This window comes from Aedes albopictus, chromosome 1, assembly GCF_035046485.1.
Source record: "Aedes albopictus strain Foshan chromosome 1, AalbF5, whole genome shotgun sequence".
In the NCBI taxonomy this organism is placed as follows: Eukaryota; Metazoa; Arthropoda; class Insecta; order Diptera; family Culicidae; genus Aedes; species Aedes albopictus.
In genome coordinates this window covers 158,662,128-158,686,164 of record NC_085136.1, presented here as the reverse complement: position 1 = coordinate 158,686,164, position 24,037 = coordinate 158,662,128, and the positions used below count along the sequence as shown (strand labels likewise).

The 24,037-nt window shown below is 40.8% G+C and overlaps 2 protein-coding genes across 7 annotated transcripts in view; both read right to left on the bottom strand.

Moving 5' to 3' along the window:
• Positions 1-24,037, bottom strand: part of LOC109431392 (acetylcholine receptor subunit alpha-like) — a 681,325-nt gene that overhangs the window by 512,706 nt on the left and 144,582 nt on the right. The gene's annotated exons all lie outside the window — the stretch shown is intronic.
• LOC134289678 (uncharacterized) lies at positions 1,194-12,860 on the bottom strand. Its single transcript, XM_062855923.1, has 2 exons — positions 11,394-12,860; positions 1,194-1,292 (listed from the first exon to the last, which is right to left on the bottom strand). Exons 1-2 carry the CDS (start codon positions 12,858-12,860, stop codon positions 1,194-1,196), a joined length of 1,566 nt encoding a protein of 521 aa, XP_062711907.1.

Here is a 24,037-nt window from a genome sequence, read left to right as displayed (position 1 = left end):
ACTGTCTAGTAGGGTACTTTGCGGTTGTGGTGCGCGTCCTCTCTCGTTTCCTCTTCGTCGTCTATCGTTGTTCGTCACTTGTCGCAGCTTAAACACTAACGCATTGTAGTTCGTGTTGAACAATCCACACTCAAGCTGGAGGTTCACTGTATTAGCTTCCCCTGCCAGCTTGATGTGGAATGTCTCCGCGACTACTCTGCCTTCACAAGGAAGTATGTTTTCTACTCACTCTACGTCACTTAACAAGCGACTAACGACTTCCCATGAACATTTTAGGGCTCGTTATGCGAGATTGGGACCCGTTACCCGTCTCAGTGCAATCGTGCGACCACGGATTCCATCGCCAGCTCTTCCGCGCATAGAACGCGGCCAAAACAACGTTGCGGTGGTGCTGCGGAACGGTTCCCGAACTCATCTCTAGACCGAAGCGCGATTCCGGACGATCACTCAATCCGTCGTTTTCGTCGTAGTTGGCAGGCGGTTACAGCGGCATTGGAGCGTACCGAAGATCACGGCGGCGTGCCGGAAAAAGTGGTCACTGACGCACGCGTGGAACTGGCACCCTGCCGGTTGGGAAACTGGCCCATATCTTCGTCGACACGGCCTCGTCGTGTATTTGCGTCCAGTCGTTCCCCGGACGAACTATCACCAACGATCGCCTCGGCGGCGACACCTTCGGCCGTCGCAGACCATCTGCCACGGGAAGGAGAACGAGTGTGTGTGTGCGTGCATGAAGTGGTGGTGTGCTTAGTGCACGCCAAGAATAGCGCTTTCGAGGGGCAGCGCTTTCGAACCATCGATCCTGCGGGGCCCCGGCATCGTCAACAGCAGCAGCGTCGACAGCAGCAGATGCTGCCCAAGGTCAGACTAGCTTAAGGTAGTTTTAAGAGAAGAAACATCAAAATTATATCATGTTGCCTTTACGAAACTTCCTCATATTTGCCTTATGTTTTGCACGTATGTTATTGACTGTGCGGCGATCCTCATAAACATACCACCAACTTAGCCGGGTCAAACTGTGAGTGATTGAGGCGCCGACCACTCAATGCATTACAGTTACGTCCCGTTTTTGTGGTCTTAGCCCGATACCTATTCAATAAATTAATAAACATGAAAACCAAATTATCGCCATATCGTTATATTATAAGACAAAAACATGAAATTGTAAGTAGTTTTAACTGAAATCGGCTCCGTTATGCCTGTTGGCGCATGAGCCAAACAAAGCACGAAGCACGTTCGACGCACTGACCACTACACTCGAAAACCAGTCTGATGACGACCTCACACTGGCTCTGGTGAAGGATAAAATAATCAACGAAGTCCAGAAGCGCAGAGAGGCAGTTGCGGCGGATTTGGTGGTGTTGAAAGTGGACGGAAAATTCTGTCGGGTCCCAACAAAACGTGGAACGTTACAAACAGGAATGGAAACAGCAGACCCGCGTCTTTCGGGAGAAAAAGCGCCGCCCGGAAGAAGCGGAGTTTGAAGAAATGGAACTACTGTGTCGTTCCCAAGAAACACGGAAGTTCTACATTGGCGTATCTAGAATTTTTTCCTAGGGGGTGCCTAGGGGGCGCCAGTTTCAGAAGCTTCCAGTTTACTTTTTTTTTGTTAGAGGAATACCAATCTACCCTCAATTTCCTAGTTTAATAATATACTGCGGCGCGGGAAGAACTAACCCTGACTAAACAGTAAATTTAATCGCAATCATAAACAGATGTGCACGACTGCGGCAAATCGTGTTGAGGACATCAACGCATTATTCTTGAGCTAAATTACAAACTTTTTGTAAAAGACACCAAATTTAAATCAATCCTGAGTCGCGTTGTCAAGCTTCACAAACATATATCTGGTATATGAATTGCTGAATGAAGCTGAAATTTTCACTTTCGTGAAACTTTGATTAGTAATCAGTGTCAAAATTTCAACTTCTAACAGCAAGAAACATGTTTTCGGAAGTTCCAAAACTCGACCGGATAATCGAGTTTTTTTTTTGTTTTCGGCAAAACATTCTTTCGGCAATTCCTCAGGGAATATTCCCGGCAATTCATTTGAAACTTGTATTACCATTTGTACGCCAATTTAGATACATTTTGAAATTTTTTCAGTAATTTCTTTGGAATTGTAAAATTTCTTATGCATTTTCATTGGACTCCCTTCGGCAATTTCTTTGAGAATTGCTTCGGTAATATGTTTAGATTTTTTTTATTGTTAATTAAATTATTTTTTAAATTTTAATTAACTACAAAATACCTTTCGGCACATATATTGACAATTTCATCGGTAATTACCATGAAAACTTCTTCGGCAAACCCTTGAGAAGTTTGTTTGGCGTTTTTTTAATTCCATCAACAAATCATTCGGAATTTTTTAGTAGTCTCTCAAACATTTTCAATTACGTCAGCAGTTTTTTTTGGTAATTCATTCGACAATGACTCTAACAACTTCCTAGCGAATTATTTTGCAAATATCTTTGGAAATTCCATCTATTTTTTTTCGAGAATTTCGTCGGATTTTTTTTATGTGCTATTCAGTTTTACTTCGGTATTTTCTTCAAGATTTCTTCAGTAACTATTTAAGGAATTCATACAGCCGATTCTTTCAGAAAACATTCGGCAGTTCCAATGTTACTTATTTCGAGTTTTTTTTTTGGAATTTCATTAACAATTCCTTTGAAAAAAATAATCTTTCAGTCCATACAACTGTTATTTCCAGTAAATTTTTGTTTGCGCTTAATCTATTGCAAATCTAGCAGAATTTTTAGGTCGTTCTCACCAAAAAAAAACTACAATTGTGTTTTTTTTATTCCTATTCCCCAAATAAAATATTGTATTCCAGAAATTACTTCATCAATTTCACCAAGCCTTTCATTAGATTTTTTTTTTGCTAGTTTGCCATCAGAAAATCTTTCAATCTTTCAAAAAATATTTCAGAAATTTTCTCAAGTGATTTCTTTGGAAAATTCTTTAAGAATTACTTTAAAAAATTCTCAGAAACTCATTTAGGGATCCTTAAAAAATAAAAAAATAAATTCTTCTCCAGCTTTTCTTGAAATTTCGGAGTTTCTAAATTCTATCAGAAATTCTTCCAGAGAGTCTTTCAGGCAGTTATCTAGGAGTTTATTCAGAAATTAGTCATAGGAATTGTCCCGATATCTTTCCAAGAATTTTATTGAATAATCTTCCACAATTTCTTCAGAGTTCCAAAGTTTTCATTGGAATTCTAATGGATATTCCTGCAAAAGTATCTTTAAGGATTAGGTACCTAGAAACTCTTCAATAGATTTTTGCAGTAATTCCTCCATAAATTCCTATGGAACATCCTGCAGAGATTCCGTAAGAAATCCAAAGAATCCCGTCAGAAATTCTTCCAGGATTTTTTTAGAAAATCTTCTACAGCTTTCTTTACGAATTCCACTAAAGTTTCTTTCTGAAAGTCAGCTATAGATTAAAAAAACAAGAAATCTATCACATCGCTTAGAAAGTCTTCCATTCCGAAATTCTTCCATGCTTACTAAGCATTGTTCCACATATTTTTGCTAGAATTCCGCTAACAACCTTTCATGAATTTCCTAATAAACTCTACCAGAAAACCGTAAATTTTAAATTCATTCAGAATATTCTCCAGATATTCCGTTAGAAAATCTGCCTTCGATTCCATCCAAAATGTCTCTAATGGTTTCTTTTGAAAGCTCTTCATGGATTCCTTCGAAACTTCCTCCAGGGATTTCTTCATAAAAACACAGAGAACAGACGTCCAAGCTCATGCAGTGCGGTTGTGTAAAGCATTGAAACGGTTGTTTCGAAATAACTGGGAAAGTGACCATTACGCGGCGCTGTCACATTTCGAATAGGGGTACAAATTTACCGTTGCTTTGCTTTTGGCGTTAGTGTTGCCAGGTGTGCAGCCCAGTATAGTTCCACCGAGGAAATGTGTTGGTTTTACTAGGAAAACAATAATTGTATTGTTGCTCAACTCATTTCTAATTGAAACTAGTGAGACTAATTATCAATGGGTTGCTCAAAATGTATTGTTGAATTAGTGAAATAATCAGGAACATCTTGTTATTTGAGTAAATACAGCACAGTCTCTGAGTGGGAAAAATTAAAGGTGTGCTTGTGAAATATTTCCATGGGATCACGCTATGGCTCTGTTACTGCTTTGGGAACTTTTTCGGCAAATTCCTTATAGATATCCCACAGGAATTTCTTTGAAAAAATCTTCGGTAATTATTTCAGAATTATTTCGAACATCCCTTTAGAATTTGCTTGAAAATTCCTTCGGTAATTCCTTTTGGAACTCATTCTAAAATTCCATCGGTAATTCTTTTGATGATTTTGCCAATAATTCCTTTAAGAATTTCGCCGGCATGGTATTTGGAAAATTGTTCGGTAATTTCTTAGAAAATTACTCAAGCAATCTTTGGAAATTTTTTTCAAAATTTTTTTGGCATATTTTCTGAGAACCCCTTTGAGAAAAAAATGTTTTTATTACTTGTGGTAAGTTCCATGGAAATTTTCTTGGGAAAGCTCCCATATTTTCTTCTTTATTTTTTTATTTATTTTACGTCAATCATTCGTAGACCGTTAGTTACATAAGTATGCTTAGTTGTACATTTTATATTGCACTATTCCACTTAACAATATTTATTAAGTTCCTTGGTTTTGAGTATCATAAAAGTATTTTTTCAATTTTGTCCGAGTCATGGTTAGATCAATCCTTTCACAATGTTGATTATAAGTGGACATCATCTGATTTAGTGGACCGAATTAAGCGTAATTACTACGGTGAAAATCTACAGCAAATAAGTTTCTACTACGCAGTTGGCGAGTTGGAGCATATAAATTTAATTTTAACAATATACTAGACGAATCAATGCGTTGAGTGGCAACATCATTAATAAACGACACCATCGCACACTCTCGGCGCCTTTTCAATGTTTGGAGATTAATTAACATGCAACGTGATTCATACGATGGCAGAGGCATTACAGACCAACCTAAGTTACGTAATGCACATAGTAAAAACTGACGTTGAATTGGCTCTATGCGTTCTTCATATTTTTTAGTATAAGGCGACCAAACAACACAACAGTATTCTGAAATTGAACGTACAGTGACCCCACACCGATGAATCACCTTAATTAGTGTACACTATTTATGAATCACCATGTTGATCAAATGGAGTGATCCATAAACTGTGGTCATTTTTGCCGATTCATAAATTGTGGGGTCACTGTACATAAAAAAACATTAAGTGTTTTGAGTGTATAAGGATCTTGAAAATGATAGCTAAAACGTTTTATAAAATTAAGCATGTTGCCTGCTCTATGAGTAATTGCATTATAATGATCCACAAATGTTAGTTTGGAGTCTAAAACAATCCCTAGATCTTTTATTTTCTCACAACGTGTAACATATTCACTTCCTAATACTACTGGATAACTTGGTGTGTTTTGTTTCCTACTGTAACCTATAATATTACATTTTTTTACATTAAGCTCCAACAAACTTTTGCAGCACCACGCATGAAACACTTTTATTTCATTCTGAAAAACAATGTAGTCATCGTCATTATTGATCTCCAAGAATAGCTTCATATCATCAGCGTATATAAGAATCCTCAATTTATTCAAAGTCAGTGTAGAGTGCCTCAACATGATTGCCGTTATCCATTACATTCAATGAGTAATTTACAAATTCCAAAAGGTTGGTAGCAGTTGAACGACCTTTAAAAAAGCCGTGTTGAGCGTTTGTTATCCAATTTTTTATTTGACCAAACATAGTTTAATTAATGATTGACTCGAAAAGTTTTGGAATACATGGAATAATTGCAATACCACGATAGTTGCGGACATCAGCTTTTTTGCCTGACATATAAATACCAATTAGGAAGGATTTTTTCCATTCCCTAGGAAAAACACCAGAATCTAGTGACATGTTAAATAACCAAAATAAAGGAGTTGTGAGCTCGATTGCTAAATTTTTCATACATACTGGTGGAATTCCATCTGGTCCTGGCCCTTTATTACCGTCTTAATCCTTAAGACCTAGCAAAATGTCTTGAATATTAATATGGCTAACACCAACATCTCTCGAATATTCAGGAAAATGTGAAAAGTACGCGAAATCACGATCATTGTCTGAGAAATTCGAATACGTTTCTTGGAAAAAAGTTGCAAAAAGATTGCAAATTTCTTCAGAATTATTTCCTTCTTTTTCATCTAATGTCATTTTTGATGGAAAGCTACATGATTTTAGTTTAGTCTTGACGGATGCCTTTAATAGTTCTTCTAAGAGTTCTTGATATATTCCCAAAAAAAATTCTGGATAAATTGCCATAAAAATTACCTAAGAAGTTACTAAAACAGTTGCTAATTGTTTGGAAACTTCTTATTTTTTATCTTTATTAACGAGATTTTTAACCCTAGGCTAGCTCATCTCGGGACCCACGCTTTACTTCCCTTCCGAAGGAAGAACTCACATTTTGTGAGTCTGTCGGGATTGGGATTCGATCCCAGGTCCTCGGCGTGATAGTCAAGTGTTCTAATCATCACACCAGGTCCGCTCCACGAAACTTCTTATTTAATTTTGATGGAAATGTATCTTGCAATTTCCCTGGGAAATTTTCAGGATTTTTTTTAAATTTTTTATGGTTTTTTTATTGACAATCTTTTTGAGTTTTTCTTTGCAAATTGATTCGGCAACACCATTCTGCAACATCACAATTCCGTTGTAAATTATGAATTTTTGAATTTCCAAAGGAACTATCAGAAAATTTGCAAAGGAATGGCTGAAGAGATTCGCAAAGAGATAGCCGAAAAATCCCCAAATAATATACAAAAGAAATTGTGAAATGAGTTCCCATGGAATTATAAACATAATTGTTTGCGAAACTTCCAAATTAACTGCCATGGGAATTTTCAGAGGAATTACCGAAAAAGCTTCCAATGAAATTGCCGAAGATCTGAAGGGCATAACTGTAAGATTTTGCACATAAATAACAAAAGGAATTCTCAAAAAAGTGCTGAACACCGAAGTAATTCACAAAGGAATCGCCGAAAAAATCATCGATGATGCAGCCAAAGGAATTCCCTAAGAAATTTCCGAATTAATTAAAAAAAAAAAACAATGCAGAAAAAACTATAGAGATATTGCCGAGGCAATTTCTGGAAGCAATAATTATAAATACACTGAAATCATAAATAACTACAAAAGAAATTGCCATCGAATTGCCAAAGAAGTTTGCAAAGAAACTGAAAAAAGAATTGTGGAAGGAAATTTAGATGAGTTGCCATTGAAATTTCAGAAGAAATTTCCAATGAAATTGCTGATCAAAAAACCAAGCTCCTCGCATACAGCGCGAGAATGGTGCAGTTTTAGGGTCAATGGTTAAATTAAAATTAATCACCCAAACCACTGCCAGAACCGAAAAACTGATACACATTTCATATCCCAAGTAACATTTACAGAGCTTGTTGGATTTATTTTAGCTTTAAGAAAGATTTATAACGGCAATGAACAAAGCAATTGGTATGTATTTTAATGAATACTGGAAGCGTTCTACAAAACACCAATAAAAATGTCACAAAACTAACCAACGCTGTTACTTATTTGATTTATAAAAGGTTTTATTACGGTTGTCAAGAGCACTTTAAAATAAACCAAGAGAGGGTAACCACTGCGCTGACGACATGCCAGCCCGAGCAGAGGGGAATATCAAATTAATAACTACGAAATCACAAAACCTGTTTTTATATCTTGTTTTGTTATTATTGAATTATCAAGGCATTACGTTTCCATAACATGTTTTGTTGGACAATCTTATTTTGTTATGACCAAGCAATTGGTATGCAGCCCTTAAATAACATTTCAATATTACATTCTGTTGTGGAACAAGTTTGGTTATTATTGTATTATTGAGAGTGCACAAATACTTTATGGTATTGCTATCTAAACTAAAACAAATTTTGAAACAAAACCTACGTCATTCTACAACGTTATTTACAGCATTTGAGGGAAAGCAACTGCATATTCACTCATCAATTTGTCTTCCTCTTCCATTTATCATTACATCCAAACTGAGACAAAGTGCATACCCCATATCACTAACTAGTATTCCGTGGGAAAAAGTTTGCATAATGCACCAGAAAAACTGTTTAACGATTTTTTGAAAAGTGCGCAAAGTTAGGCCCTAGGTGCGCAAAGTATGGTACGCTTACGGTATCACATTTGGTAAGAGGTGTGGTATATTACGTGACATGGAGGTGCTGTAATGTGTACAAAACAAAGTCCCTGCTGGGCGGCGCGAGGTTTTGCTAAATTTCTGAAATTGACTGAGTTGTAGCTGAAAAGTACCCAAAATACCAGCCACTGCCCAAGTGGCGCAGTACCCTGCATACATCTAAACGAGAACATAGCAGAACATAGCAGAAGAAGAACGATGGTGTTTTGAAAAATCCTGCTTTATTTTATTGTCTGCTGTTTCATATTATGAAGTAAAAAATAAAGGCATTGCAATATCTAGAAATTTCATCAGACTCTTCCGTATTTTTTATTTTATTCATTGCTATAATTTGAGTTTTGGGTAAATATAGCATCATAGCTATTGATATGTTTATCTTTGTATTAATTTTCTTCTTTCAATATCCCAGTCCCGTTACGGGACTCAAAAAGTCAAAAAGTACCGAACAGACTATGTATTACGAAGTAATGAATGTTAGTGAGATTGGAGATAGCAAATATGGTACCTACTAAATAATTCTAATCAATAAAAATGTCAACTATACAGACAATTCTGCTCAATTGGTGATTGCATCTGTCTATTATACTTTTTCCTTTCGATCTATTATTATTCGATCATATATTGTTTGACATTAGGTCATAAATATCTTTTTTCATTACTAAAAATAATCCTAAACAGAATAAAATTAAACAGCATCTGCAGAAGTAATCATATCGGCATATGATATAATTACCTTTTATCTTCGCTCACGTAGGTACGTGTATAATCGCCGTTCTCACAACGCGAACAAAACAAAAAATAAAATAAAAATCATCTCCGTCCGGAAAGAATCTTTGTCGCCGCCAAAATACACCCCATGACGAAGCTCAATCATAAATAGTCGACTACCTAGAACTTTTTCATCGTTCTCTTTACTCCTTGGAAATAGCCGACGACGGGCCATGCCACCACTGTTATTAGTGTTTCAGTGCGCATGTCTGCGCACCGCGATAGCGCTGTTGGTAAGAGAGAGAGGTTCATTGTTTGATCATGCATTCAAATCTCTGTCTATTTTTGTCATGCGACTGGCAAACATGAAATGGGGGAATGGGGAAACTGGCAATACGTAGAACCAGTAAAGCTTCTATCGTCCATCACTGCAAGTGCTGTGATAGCCTCATTGGTAAAGGCGACTGAAAATTTACGATAGCAGGATTGGAGGTTCAAATCCCGTCCATGTTTGTAAGTTTTATAATGAAATCGAAATTTTTTTTATGTGACCTATTATTTTCTAAAAATAGAATAACACACTTAAAATCATTACCCAAAAATGAGTAAAAAAAGTTAGTTTTTACCCTAATTTTGCTTTCGGAATGTTATCAATAACTCTTAAATATCAAAATTTGTTATTGAAATATTTCCCAAATTCACTGTTATTAAGTTGTTATTGCCACTAACAAAACATGTTATTAAATTGATTTTTCAGGAACAAATTTTTGTTATGTGACTTGTTATTTTGCCGCTTATGACAGGCAAGTTTATAACTCAATATGTTATGTTAATAACATGAAAATTACTAATTCCATTATGCAGTTATTTTGCCAAAATAACGCATTTTGTTATGCTGTTGTTATTTTCTTCTGCTCGGGAGCAGGTGCACTGTGCTGTATTAGGTGGCCAGAATCAACGACAACCACAATCATGGTACACACTAAGATCAGCTCGGTATTTTTCCCATCTTTTTACTGAGTTCTCAACAGCAGATTTAACTCGGTACGCTCGGTTATTTATTTGGCGGATATTCTGTAAATGAGTTACCGAGCTCAGCTCACAAACTGTCAAAAGTTACTGAAGCACGGTAAATATCGTTACTGGTGAACGGTAAATACGATTACCGAGTGTACCGAAATAAATCTGCTGTTGAAAACTCAGTAAAAAGATGGAAAAAATACTGAACTCAGTGAAAAAATTACTGAGCTGGAACATCTGAATCTTAGTGTGTATGATTCCATGAGATAATTTAAATTTGAATCGATTTAAATAATAGAAATACACTAGAACTCCAATGGCGCTGTAGTCATTTTTCCTATTTAATTATATTAACAACTTTAATTGCCATATTTGATTATTTGAAAGTGCCCATCGTGTAGAGGGTCTCTTGTTTTGGTAAACAAAATTTATTTGACACTTCTAGTACCGCTAATGACGCTGTAATGGCGTGGCAAACTAGATGTTAGTCACACGAACAGTCGCGACATTGGACTTCTGTGGCTAGTTATTCTAATATTTAAATGCACTATTCGCTTGATTATAACTTAAAAAAGTTTTTTTAATTTCTTGTCATATTAAATCATTATCAATTGTTGTATGCTCAAACATTTCACAAAATATTTTAGCCATGCATTGCCGACCATAGTAAAATGTCATTCATAATCGATTGGAGCGCCATCTCATAACAAATAGCGAAAACTACAGATGGATTTATTGCGAGCTTAAAACAGTAATTGTTCGGCAATGAACACAAGAATTATAAGGCGAAAGCACTGAACTGTATTGGGTATAGCACAGCGGAAAGAGAACGGGAACTTCGGACTGGGACGGATTACACACTGGGTCACTTTTACACTATACTTAATACTTTATTCTCTTTCTCTGTTACTATTTACACTCTTTCACTTCGCGTTGTTTTAAGCCACGCGAACGCTTATCACTAATTCACATCAAAATTGCAACTGACTTGCAACCGCGAACGGGTTGTATATATATACCAAAATTCTAACGTTCCAGAACCACGTGGAAGGTTCTACGCGCGCGTAGAACCCACGCGACGTGTATGGAACAAACCATCATCACATTGGCTGCAGAGCGACGAGCATCGATGATAATGATGATGGCTACCGCGGCGGCGTTCGCTGCTGCTCTCACGGTTGGATCTCACGGCACTCACTCTCTCGCTGCTGGTCGCTGCTGTCCCGTCGGCTCGGGTGAGTGCGCGTGCTTCGTGACGGTCATCGATGACGGTTCCGATGCGATGGTTGGTGTTGGTTGCGCATCTCAGCAGCATGCTGCCCACGTTGGAAGCGCATCTTCGCGAACATACTCCCGCCCGTTGGAATGCAGTTCCAACTCTAATGGTCGTTTGTTGTTCATGTCCTTTAGGCAATGTCCTCACTAACTGCTGGAAAGTATGCTCCGGAACCTGGACGGTGCTGGCTATCCGTTTATCCCTTCGTGGACAATCGGCGGTGTTCTTCGTCAACTTCCTTACTGGCACTGGTTGGGTACCCTTGCCTGGTAAACTGCCTATTAGGGTGGTACACACTGGGATGGCTTCAGGAGGCTTCTGTTCATCAACGTGCTCTACTGGATTCCTTTTGCGTTCGAAATGGAGCAACGTGTGATGTTTTTTCGAACACTTCACACATGACTTGCTGTTAGCACACCCTAAGCTAAGATGGCCCCTTCTCAAACAATTAAAGCACATGCTTAGCTTCTTCACCATGGTTTGGCGCTGATCCATGGACAGCTTCTGGAACACGGAACACTTGAAATTCTGGTGCTGTCCAGAACAGAAGTCGCACACATACGTCGATGACATGAACACCGCATAGGATGACCTGGGAGGCACTAACTTGGACACCGGTGGCTTCTGGTTGGAGACCTTAGGATTCTGGGATACGATGGGTGCACTGTTCTCGCATCTCTCCAGAATGACACAGCGTTGCTTAAGAAATTCGATCGTCTGCTTGTACTCCGGGAGCTCCATCTGGTCAATCGAAGCTTCCCACAACTCACGGGTCTGGTCATCCAATGCGCGAGTTAGTACGGTCACCACGAGCAGCTCCGACATTCCTGCAAGGGGTTGACCAAGCTTGGTGAGGTTCTCCACGTGGCGGGTGCATTCATCAATGAGCCTCCGGAGGTCCTTCGACGACTTCTCAGTCATCTTCTTCATGTTTAGGAGGCCCAGAATGTGCGATTCCAGGATTAGTCGCTTGTTGCCAAACCTTTCTTCCAGGATGTCCCATGCACGCTGGTAATCGTTGTCCTGCAACGTCTCCAGATCGATCAAACCAACGGCATCTCCTTTCAAGGAGTTTTCCAGGTGGTATAGCTTCACCGCGTCCGAATCTGATGAGCGCTGCATCAGATCCTGGAACATGGCCTTGAAGCGTGGCCATGCTTCATAACGGCCATCAAAAGTAGGCAATGGAGCACCGAAAGACTGAGACTGTACGACAATCGGCTGCTGGTTGGTGGTGACACGCGGTTGCTGCTGGGTTGGGGGCGCAGTTAGCTTCTCGTTCCAGCTCTCGAGCAGCACAGACACCTCCTCGTACAGGTGCATGAATTGCAGGTAGGGATCGTCTTGCTCATCGCGCTTGTCGGCTGGGGACAGGGCCACAATTTCCTGGTGCAACCTGATGAACTCGGCTTTTTCGGTCTCAACACTCCGTTGAAACACTTTAACTTGGGCTGGGGTTGGCTCTCTTTCATCCTCTTCGACCTGCTTGAGGGTGGTTAGGATTCGGTTCACGTTGCGTTGAGCTAATCCACGGTTGTGGACTAGCGCCCCAAGCTGGTCTTCACACTCGGCAGAATCAGGCACCTTCTTCACCGGTGTCCGTTTGGGTGGCATCCTGATGTAATCCTTCACGGGTCAGTAACACGAGGATGTGGACAGGAATGGCGATGGATGAGAGGTAGCACACGGAGTCCGAAGCGGTGGTAGCAACACTCAACACTACGGCGACAAACGGGAAACTTCGCTTCACCGGATACAAACACCGAAACCGACGCGTGTGTCGCCACGGAGGGAAAAATCACTTAACGATTCCGAAGCGACGGACACATAACACTACGCGACGGTGAAATCAACCACGTATTGGCAGGAGATCGACGCGCTTGTCACAATGGGTGGAAAATATCACACAATGCCCGAAGTAACGAAAGGTAGCACTACGCGACGGCGGACTCACTCGGGGTATCACAAAAATCGACGCGCTGATCGGACCGGATGGAATAAGTAACACACGAATTCCGGAACGACGAATAAAATCACTACGCGACGACACTCGCGGGCCGACACGGATACGGACGTTGTCGAAGCCACGTCCACGCTCTTCACTGCACAGCACGCTGTTGAAGCCACGTGCACGCTTTTAAACTACGCACTACCGCGCTGTCGAAGCCACGCGGGACGCTTTTTAGACGACACACTACCGCGTTGTTCAAGCCACGCGGAACGCTTTCACACACTACCGGATCCTTATCCGGCTCGAAGGACCAAATTGTGTTCGGCAATGAACACAAGAATTATAAGGCGAATAAAACACTGAACTGTATTGGGTATAGCACAGCGGAAAGAGAACGGGAACTTCGGACTGGGACGGATTACACACTGGGTCACTTTTACACTATACTTAATACTTTATTCTCTTTCTCTGTTACTATTTACACTCTTTCACTTCGCGTTGTTTTAAGCCACGCGAACGCTTATCACTAATTCACATCAAAATTGCAACTGACTTGCAACCGCGAACGGGTTGTATATATATACCAAAATTCTAACGTTCCAGAACCACGTGGAAGGTTCTACGCGCGCGTAGAACCCACGCGACGTGTATGGAACAAACCATCATCACATTGGCTGCAGAGCGACGAGCATCGATGATAATGATGATGGCTACCGCGGCGGCGTTCGCTGCTGCTCTCACGGTTGGATCTCACGGCACTCACTCTCTCGCTGCTGGTCGCTGCTGTCCCGTCGGCTCGGGTGAGTGCGCGTGCTTCGTGACGGTCATCGATGACGGTTCCGATGCGATGGTTGGTGTTGGTTGCGCATCTCAGCAGCATGCTGCCCACGTTGGAAGCGCATCTTCGCGAACAGTAATGGCGCGATCAGTTGCATTTATTGTGATTATAACGAAGGGATGTTGGATTTATTGCCCAACGCACTGTTTTTCCCAGCAAGTTGCTGCTGCCATGTTGAAATGTGTTACTTTCCCCGGCACTACGTATTTGGAAATCGAAAAAAAAAAACAATTACTTAATGCCTACCTTGAAAATTTGCTGCTCAAGACGGAAAGTGTACATTAATTCACAATCCGAGATGTATTTTTCCATGCACATAATTCAAGAATCTGCACTTTAATTTTTTTCTGTTTCTTATATTTTTTCATAAACTTTACTTTTTGCGTGGCACCTTTGTTTTTTGCACCTGTAATCCTCTATTTCGCAGTAAATATATTTGTGCACAAAGATTTGTTACACAAAAATCACCACAATGTCACTTATTTATTCTGATACTTACTTGCAATAATCTATGGAAAAAGAATCCATGATTATTGCGATGTCAACGATGGTTCGTTTTCCCGTTCTCGCACTGGTGATTGGTGAATGAATACTGTGTGTCAAAGTTGATCGAGTGAAAAAGAACAGCATGCTGGTTTTACTGCAGACTTATTATTGCTCTCCATTTTGCTTTGATAACCTCTATAAGGGTGGTCCACTTAGTTGGAAGGCGCTCTTATAGCGGTTGTCAGAAGGTTGTTATGGAATACTTGGTTTTATTGGCAGTTTTATAAAATTGGTCATGAAAACTGCTAATAGAACAGTATAAAACTAAAAATGTTACTTGGGATAGCATCTTAGGATAATCCTATTTGAAGGGTCTTGAACTAATTAATCAGAAAAACCATATTTTTAGTGTTTAAATTATAGAATATAAGTCCAAAACGCTAAATACGTAAATTTATCAATGAAGTCATTGCGTTTGTAGCTTTAGGTAGTTTTGTTTAAATGCGCCATCAATAAATATTGGAAGAATCGTGTGAAGTTTTAATTTCAATATCAACGAATATCAAGGCTAATATCAAGGCAAAATTCTAGGGGGTGCCAAATTCATTCTAGGGGGTGCCAGGCACCCCTGGAACCCCCCTAGCTACGCCAATGAAGTTCTACCAGAAGCTCAACGCATCCCGCAACGGCTTCGTGCCGCGAGCCGAAATGTTCAGGGATAAGGACGGAGGCCTCTTGACGGACGGACGTGAGGTAATCGAAAGGTGGAAGCAGCACTCTGAATGGCGTGGAGAACGTAGGCACGGTAAACCACGGCAACGGAGGAATCGACGATACCAGTGTAGCGGAGGACGGAAATGAATCAACTCCCACGCTTAGGGAAATTAAGAATGCCATGCATCAGCTCAAAACTAACAAAGCAGCTGGTGAGGATGGTATCGCAGCTGAACTCATCAAGATGGACCCAGAAAGTTGGCTACCTGTCTGCACCGGCTGATAGTCAGGATTTGGGAAACCAAATAGCTACCGGAGGAGTGGAAGGTAAGAATAACACTAGTTTACAGCATTTTTGAACTCGGTAAGCTAATGATCGTTTTTGGTGTAGAATCATGCCCTGAGTTCGAAAACGCGAAGGAAAAAAATTACAGTAGAGCGAAATTTTTTTCGACTTTCCATACAAGCTTGATGATTTGCAGGCTTCATGAAATCTCACGCGCTCATCAATGAGACGACGCGTTGTGAGACAACTTGTCACATTGATCTCTCTTTTTCGGATGCCACACGCTATAAGCACACACGACACCACTCTTATGCGTGCGACATGATACATATACATACATTTCCAGTGCGTCTCACCATTTTAGAGCACATCGCAAAACTGTCTCAATGTGCACATGCGATTTGATATAATGATACACGGCCGTGTGACACTGCACATGAGAACGGCGCATGAGACTGCGCAATGAAACGTCTCATGCGCTCTAACATCGAGTGTCATTTTTGCAACGGAGTAGGTAGGTAATTATGAAATGAAATTTCTACACGGTGTTGAACGAATAAAACTAGGTTAACCCAAATTGGTTTATTGGGCAGGGGCACAAGGACGCCCGTTGGGTCGGTGTATCCTTGTTTATTTTTGACAGCATCGATAGAGTAAGTGAAAACAACTCACATAATATTTTGTTTGATATAACTGACAATTCGATGTACTCAATTTGGCCTTAAAAAAATAGGTGATTTCCAAATATTCAGAAATACAATGCCAAACGTTTGGCTGAGCATTACGAGTCAGATTCTGGGTGAGTCCAAGATGTTTCCGTAATCGAATTATGTTTGACTTTCTGCAGGATAGAGTTTATCGTATATGCGAATGCAAAATAACTAATTGCATGTAAACTCTCAGTTTATTGTGGAAGTAATTATAGAACACTAAGCTCTGACCCTTTTCACACTTAGGAAATCGTGTATATAGTAAGTACTTAACACAATGCACTATGGAAAATTGAGATGAATTGCGTATAGGAAATTTGTGTTATGTATCATATTTTGGACACGATGCAATAATTGCTTTTTATCGTGGATTGCGGATAGCTTGCTGTCAAGATGCCTCCCATGGCCAAGAGCGAATTGTTGATATTATTTTTAGATCTTTCATCTTTTGTATCAATCAAACCAACATTATTTTTTGATGTCCATATTAAAATATGCTATTATCGAGCTCTATTTCCTTTATGCGGGATACTATATATTTTATTTACATTAGCAACAGTGAATGAAATGATGCACTTTATTTATCAAAAACTGCTGTATGTGACACTTTCTAGTGAATTTATCGAAGGTACACACACAACATTTCCAGCATAACGATTGAACCGCGTGGACGCGACCTTTTTCAATTCCAATGGAATTTGTATCCGATTTTTCTCCTAGGATTTCTTAAGGAACTGCTACAGGGATTCCTCCAGGAGTTCCTCCACGATATTTTCTAAGGATTGGTTCAAAATTCTCATGTTCAAGAAATCCCCCTAGAAATTCCCCCAGGAATTAATCCAGTAGTTCCTTCTGGGATTCTCCCAAAGATTCCTCTAGGAATTGTTTCAGGGATTTCTCCAGAAATCCCACCAAGCATTCATCCAGGAACTCATTTAAATATTTTTCTAGGAATTCCTCCAGGAATTTTATAAGAGAATTTTCCGGAAATATCTCCAGGGATTTCTCTTAGAATTCTTCTAAGGATTTCTCCAGCAATTTATCCTGATTTTTTCCAGATATTGCCACTTAAATTAAATCGCTGACCTCAGCATACGGTTTGCCGAGAATCCAACAGCTGAGAATCCGGTAATGATTTTCACTGAATCTCGATAAAGTTTTACCGAGATGTCGTGAAAACTTTGGCGATATTTAGTTAATTCAGCTTTTTGCGAGATCTCTGATTTTTTTACCTAGAATCAGTAAATATTTTACCGAGATATAAGTTGTTAGATTCTCTACAAACCGCTTACCGAGATGAACTTCTGAATTTGTGTGTGTTTCTTCAGAAATTTCTCCAGAGATTTCTCCAAGAATTTCTCTAGAGATTTCTCCAGGGTTTCCTTCAAGAATTCCTCCAGACATTCCTCCAACGATTTCTCAAGGAATTGTTTCAGGGATTTTCCCTGATTCAGAAATTCCTTCAGGAATTTCTCCACAAATCCTCCACAATTGTTTGCGAAATTTTTTCCAGGAATTCAAAAACAGATTCCTCCAGGATTTTTTTTTTTCGAGGATTTCGTCTAGGATTCCTCAAGGGACTCCTCCAAGGATTCCTTCAGGGAATTCTTTCAGGAGTTCCGCTAGAAATTCCTTCAGGAATTTATTTCTTCAAGGGATTCTTCCAGGGATTCTCCCAGAGATTCCTCCAGGAATGGCTTCAGGGATTTCTCCAGGAATTCCTCCAGAAATTCCACCAGGTATTCCTCCGGGAGATACTCCAGAATTTCCTGTAGGAATTCCTCCAGGAATTTTTCGAGAGATTTCTTTAAAAAAATCTCTAGGGATTCCACCTAGAATTTTTCTTGAAGCTCCTCCAGGAATTTCTGCAAGAATTCATCCAGGAATTCTTCCAAGATTTTTTCCAGGAATTCCTCCAGGATTTTTTTCAAGGATACATCCACGGATTTCTCCAGTGATTCAGGAGTTACTCAGGGATTCTTACAAAAAGTCCTCCAGGGATTCTGGGCGCTGCTATATAATATAATATATAGCATCTCCTTATATATCTCCTTAGCATCACCCATCTCCTTAGAGTAAACGAAGTTTATAGACGGCCCTATAATACAAGTCTTTCTTTAGCGCGATCAATATTCAAACCGCTGCCTACCGATGAGGAATTTCTCGTAGCGTAGAAGACCGTCGTTTCCGAGGTCGTTTCAATGCGAAAGTTGAAATTTTCCAATCGGTACCAAACGACGAATCAATGCGCATCTCAGTCATGGCAGTTGTCTTTGTATATAAATAAAAGAACTCGTAGACACCTTGATGCGCATCATCGATAATGCTGAATTATTGTAATTAGGCGACATCCATTTATTACGTAACGCTAAAATCGACATTTTTCGAACCCCCCCCCTCCCCCCTCCGTAGCGCTTTTTTGTATGAAAACCCGAAATTTGTTGTATGGGCCGTAACGCTCGGCCATACTCCCCCCTCCCCCTAGAGCGTTACGTAATTTGCGGAGGACGCCTTAGGGGAATCATTAAACAGATTAAAGAACTGCGTGAGCTATGATTATCTGATTATAATAAATTGTTTCACTAAAGTGCGAATAAAATAATCCAGCATTTCCTTTGTGAACACGATGTTAAATCAGGATAATAGTTAGTCAGCGGTATACGCTGTTAAGTCAATCCCCCTAATATTAATCGATTCATATCGATATTACAGCCAATATTATTAACCCTTCAGGATGCGCACCGTTGCAAAACGTACAACATTACCAAAAACCTAGCTCGTCGAATACAGTGCGAGCGAAATGGAGTTTTATGATCAAGCCGATGCATCGGAGTTTGAATCGCGATGTTTTGGACGGTACATGTGAGAGCACATGAGACAAGCTCATGAGCCATGTATCATGAACTGTATCATATCCACTAATACACATGTATCGCATGCGCTGGGAAATGCGATGAGAGGTGATGTCGCACGACACATCATAATCAAGAATATGTGCGATGCGACAAACAAACCAACCGTGAGCAGCAGACAGTTTCATCGCATGCACGGAAAAATATTAAAACCCAAAGAATAAGTTTTAAAAACTCAAATTTGGCTAAACTGCTTTTAGTTTTAACTCAAAGTTGGGTTGTTTACTCCCTCGCCCCACCGCAATGTTGTCAAAAACAAAGAGAGAAGCACCGACGCATCCGCTGCTCTTCCGTGGAAGAAGCCAAATTTGGGTTTTCTTGAGTTAACCCAAATTTGCGTCATTTGAGGCCTCCGTTGGGTGAAAATAACTTACCAGTGGGTTATTTTTTTTGCCGCTCTCAAACGAGAACTACTCACTCACCACTTTCGCTGTTTGACGCAAATTTGAGTTATTCCACGGAAGACCGGGATTGCGTCAAAACAACTTAAATTTGGGTTGATTTGTAGTTCCGTGTGTACTTACCGCAACGATGTGCGTGAGATGTTTTTCTTTGTGTCTCACAATGAGCAGCTCATGCACTTGAAGCCTGATTTGAAATCGATTTTTGTTCTATTTTTAATCAAAGTTGCTCACTTCACATATCTCATTCTCCGTAATCAATGCTCCGATTGAGCTGATTTTTCTACTGTAACTCACCCACATATGTTATGTCAAATAAACGTTGAGAAAGAATTTTTAAATTGTTGTTTTCTTGTTGAAAAAAATACATTTCTTCATAATTTTTTGGAAATTTTGCTAAAATTTAAGGAGATCGTCCCCAAAACTCGCCAATATCTTGATTTTCATCAATCTGACGCAAAACCTGCATTCAGATGATCGAATTGTATTATATTCAGCTTTTAATTTATGGAAAAAGATTTAAAATTGGTTGAACAAAACGCAAGATATTAGAATTTTATTAAATTCCATATTTTAAAAAGTTGTAAAACTCGATATTGAGCTGAAACTCAAAAACTGTCCTACTTTATTTTTTTTTGAAGCATGGTTTCGAAATCAGCGCTAAATTATGCTTCAAAAATTTTGGTCGTTGACAGAAGTTCACGACTTTCGTTTTATTTTGTAAACTAGTGTAATCTGCCCCATTCACAAGAAAAGCGACCATTTGGAATGTGAGAACTTCAGAGGATGTCCGGCCATTTGGCCGAATGCCATCTGTCCGAAAGGGTCGTTTGGCCGAATGCCGTTTGGCCTAATCATTATCAAAAGAATTCGGAGGATTTTTTTGAGATTCCGTCAGTATGATCATCAGAAGTATTTCCTTCTTTTAATCATGGGCTTTTCTTTCTAGTTTTGATTTTTTGGGATTAGTTGGAGTTGAAACTGCAAATATTTTACCAAAGATTTTTCCTTCTTTGAATCATAGGTGGTCGGTCGACAACGGACCAGATCTTCACCGTACGGCAAATCCGCCAGAAATGTCGTGAATACCAGGTCCCATCCCAACGCATCACCTGTTCATCTACTTCAAAGCGGCATACGACAGTATCGACCGTGCAGAGCTATGGAAAATCATGGACGAAAATAGATTTCCTGGGAAGCTGACTAGACTGATTAAAGCAACGATGGACGGTGTGCAAAACTGCGTAGGGGTTTCGGGTCGTGAACTATCCATACATACATACATTTATTTGTTCAACATCACATTTAAGACAAGACATAGTCAACAATAGTACGCCACAATACTCGGTTTGTGGCTGCTGCTCTCCATCCTTGGTCGCGCCCAATGCTCGCCAGGTCACGCTCCACCTGGCCCGCCCATCGTGCTCTCTGTGCCTTCTTGTGCCAAACGGATCAGTTGCAAACACCAGCTTTGCAGGGTTGTTGTCCAGCATTCTTGCAACATGCCCTGCCCACCGTATACTTCCGGCTTTGGACACCTTCTGGATGCTGGGTTCGCCGTAAAGTGCAGCGAGCTCGTGGTTCATCCTTCTACGCCACACACCGTTCTCCTGCACACCGCCGAAGATCGTCCTTAGCACGCGTCGCTCAAAAACACCGAGTGCTTGCAGGTCCTTCTCGAGCATCGTCCATGTCTCGTGTCCGTAGAGGACCACCGGTCTTATTAGCGTTTTGTACATGGTACATTTGGTGCGTGGGTGAATCTTTTTCGACCGCATCTGGAGCCCGTAGTAGGCCCGACTTCCGCTGATGATGTGCCTCCGAATTTCACGGCTCACGTTGTTGTCAGCCGTCAGTAAGGATCCGAAGTAAACGAATTCCTCCACCACCTCGAAAGTATCCCCGTCTATCATAACATTACTACCCAGACGGATCCGGTCGTGTTCGGTTCCGCCTACCAGCATGTACTTTGTTTTTGAGGCATTCACCACCAGTCCGACCTTTGCTGTTTCGAGTTTCAGGCAGCTGTACAGCTCTGCCACCGTTCCAAATGTTCTGGCAATAATGTCCATGTGGTCCGCAAAGCACACAAATTAACCGGATTTTGTGAAAATCGTTCCCCGGCTGTTGAGCCCGGCTCGTCGCATCACACCTTCCAGAACGATGTTGAAGAATAGGCATGAGAGTCCATCACCTTGTCGCAGCCCCCGGCTAGATTCGAATGAACTGGATAGTTCACCCGAAGCTCTTACGCAGTTTTGCAAACCGTTCATCGTTGCTTTAATCAGTCTAGTCAGCATCCCCAGCCGTTTTCGTCCATGATTCTCTATAGCTCTGCGCGGTCGATACTGTCGTATGCCGCTTTGATGTCGATGAACAGGTGATGCGTTGGGACCTGGTATTCACGGAATTTCTGGAGGATTTGCCGTACGGTAAAGATCTGGTCCGTTGTCGACCGGCCGTCGATGAAGCCGGCTTGATAACTTCCCACAAACTCATTCGTTTTAGGTGACAGACGACGGAAAATGATCTGCGATAGCACTTTGTAGGCAGCATTCAAAATAGTGATCGCCCTGAAGTTCTCACATTCCAAATGGTCGCCTTTCTTGTGAATGGGGCAGATTACCCCTTCCTTCCACTCCTCCGGTAGCTGTTCGGTTTCCCAGATCGTATCTATCAGCCGATGCAGACAGGTGGCCAACTTTTCTAGCCCCATCTTGATGAGTTCAGCTGCGATACCATCCTTACCATCTGCTTTGTTGGTTTTGAGCTGGTGAATGGCACCCATAACTTCCCTCAGCGTGGGAGTTGGTTCATTTCCGTCCTCCGCTGCACTGGCGTCGTCGTTTCTTCCGTTGCCGTGGGCACCCGTGCCTACGTTCTCCACGCCGTTCACGTACTGATCGAAGTGCTATCCAGTTCATTCGAATCACGCCAGGGACTGCGACAAGGTGATGGACTCTCATGCCTACTCTTCAACTCTTCAAATAAGTACGTAATATTTTTGTTATATTAGATTCACCATTTTTTCGCTGTGAACTCAGCTTGAATTAAATTGCATACAAAACATGCATTCAAGCAAGACCCCCCTTCGCATGGGGGTCGCTGTAATGCAATCCAGCAACTACTGTTTCAGGCAGTTACTGTGGGGGGGGGGGACGAATACTTCCATCATAGCACACCCACACCAAATAGCTGCCGGCAAGAGTAATTCGGCTACATTTACTTTCATTCAGTCCTGAGCGGCAGCAGCAAAGTTTCGCGCGCTCGCTTTGCTAGATTTTTGCGATTTTTTTTCCTCTTCCCTCTGCGGGGCTCCGACGACGGGACGCCAAGCAGTCAGTAGCAAGGTATTTACATATTCTAAGGTAGTCTTAGATGTCAAAACTGGCTGAGCGGCCATTATTTTTTCACCGTGAGAAATTCTGAAAACAAACACCCCCCCTCAGCAAATTCCTTTGAAATTTGGCTTCCTCTGCTTTTCCCCACAAACTAAACGACCTGCTTAACCTTCCATTATATAAAAACCTTGGTCAGTAGTGTGCGGTAGTTCGGCAGCAGCAAAGTTTCGCGCGCTCGCTTTGCTAGATTTTTGCGATTTTCTTTCCCCTTCTCTCTGCGGGGCTCCGACGACGGGATGCCAAGCAGTCAGTAGTGTGCGGTAGTTCGGCAGCAGCAAAGTTTCGCGCGCTCGCTTTGCTAGATTTTTGCGATTTTTTTTCCTCTTCCCTCTGCGGGGCTCCGACGACGGGACGCCAAGCAGTCAGTAGTGTGCGCAGTGTTGCCACAGGTACAGATTATTCTGGAAAAGTACAGATTTTTTTTTGACTTTTTGGTACAGATTCTGTACGGTACAGATTACAGATTTTCAGCAAATGGTACAGAATGGTACAGATTTTTTTTAAATTGGGAAAAAATCATTAAAATCCCAATTTAGAACATTTTTAATACTGATATTTTTGTTTTTAAAGTTCAAAAAATGGTAACAATATACTCAAAATAACTGTTTTTCATAGTTTAGCATGGATTTAATACTCTTTTTTGGGTATTCTTATCGATTTTAATTCAAATGTGGTACAAATTTGGTACAGATTTTGGGTACAGATTTTTAGAATGTCTGGTACAGATAAAAAAGATTTTTGAGCCTCCGGTACAGGTGAAAATGTGGCAACACTGAGTGTGCGGTAGTTCGGCAGCAGCAAAGTTTCGCGCGCTCGCTTTGCTAAATTTTTGCGATTTTTTTTCCTCTTCCCTCTGCGGGGCTCCGACGACGGGACGCCAAGCAGTCAGTAGTGTGCGGTAGTTCGGCAGCAGCAAAGTTTCGCGCGCTCGCTTTGCTAGATTTTTGCGAGAGTGAGTTTTTGGAGGCAAAGTGTACAGGCCGCGTTTTCATTCGGTCGTCGTCGTCGTCGTCTATTTGACTGCTCATCTTCGTACCGGACGATTTAGTGAGTTTTTGGAGGCAAAGTGTACAGGCCGCGTTTTCATTCGGT

Coding starts and splice junctions, on each gene's coding strand:
- LOC134289678 (XM_062855923.1), bottom strand. CDS start 12,860: ATGCCACCCAAACGGACACCGGTGAAGAAGGTGCCTGATTCTGCCGAG. Junction 1,293..11,393: donor AGCATACTTTCCAGCAGTTA/GTGAGGACATTG, acceptor ATCCTTCACCAG/AGCCAGTGTGAGGTCGTCAT.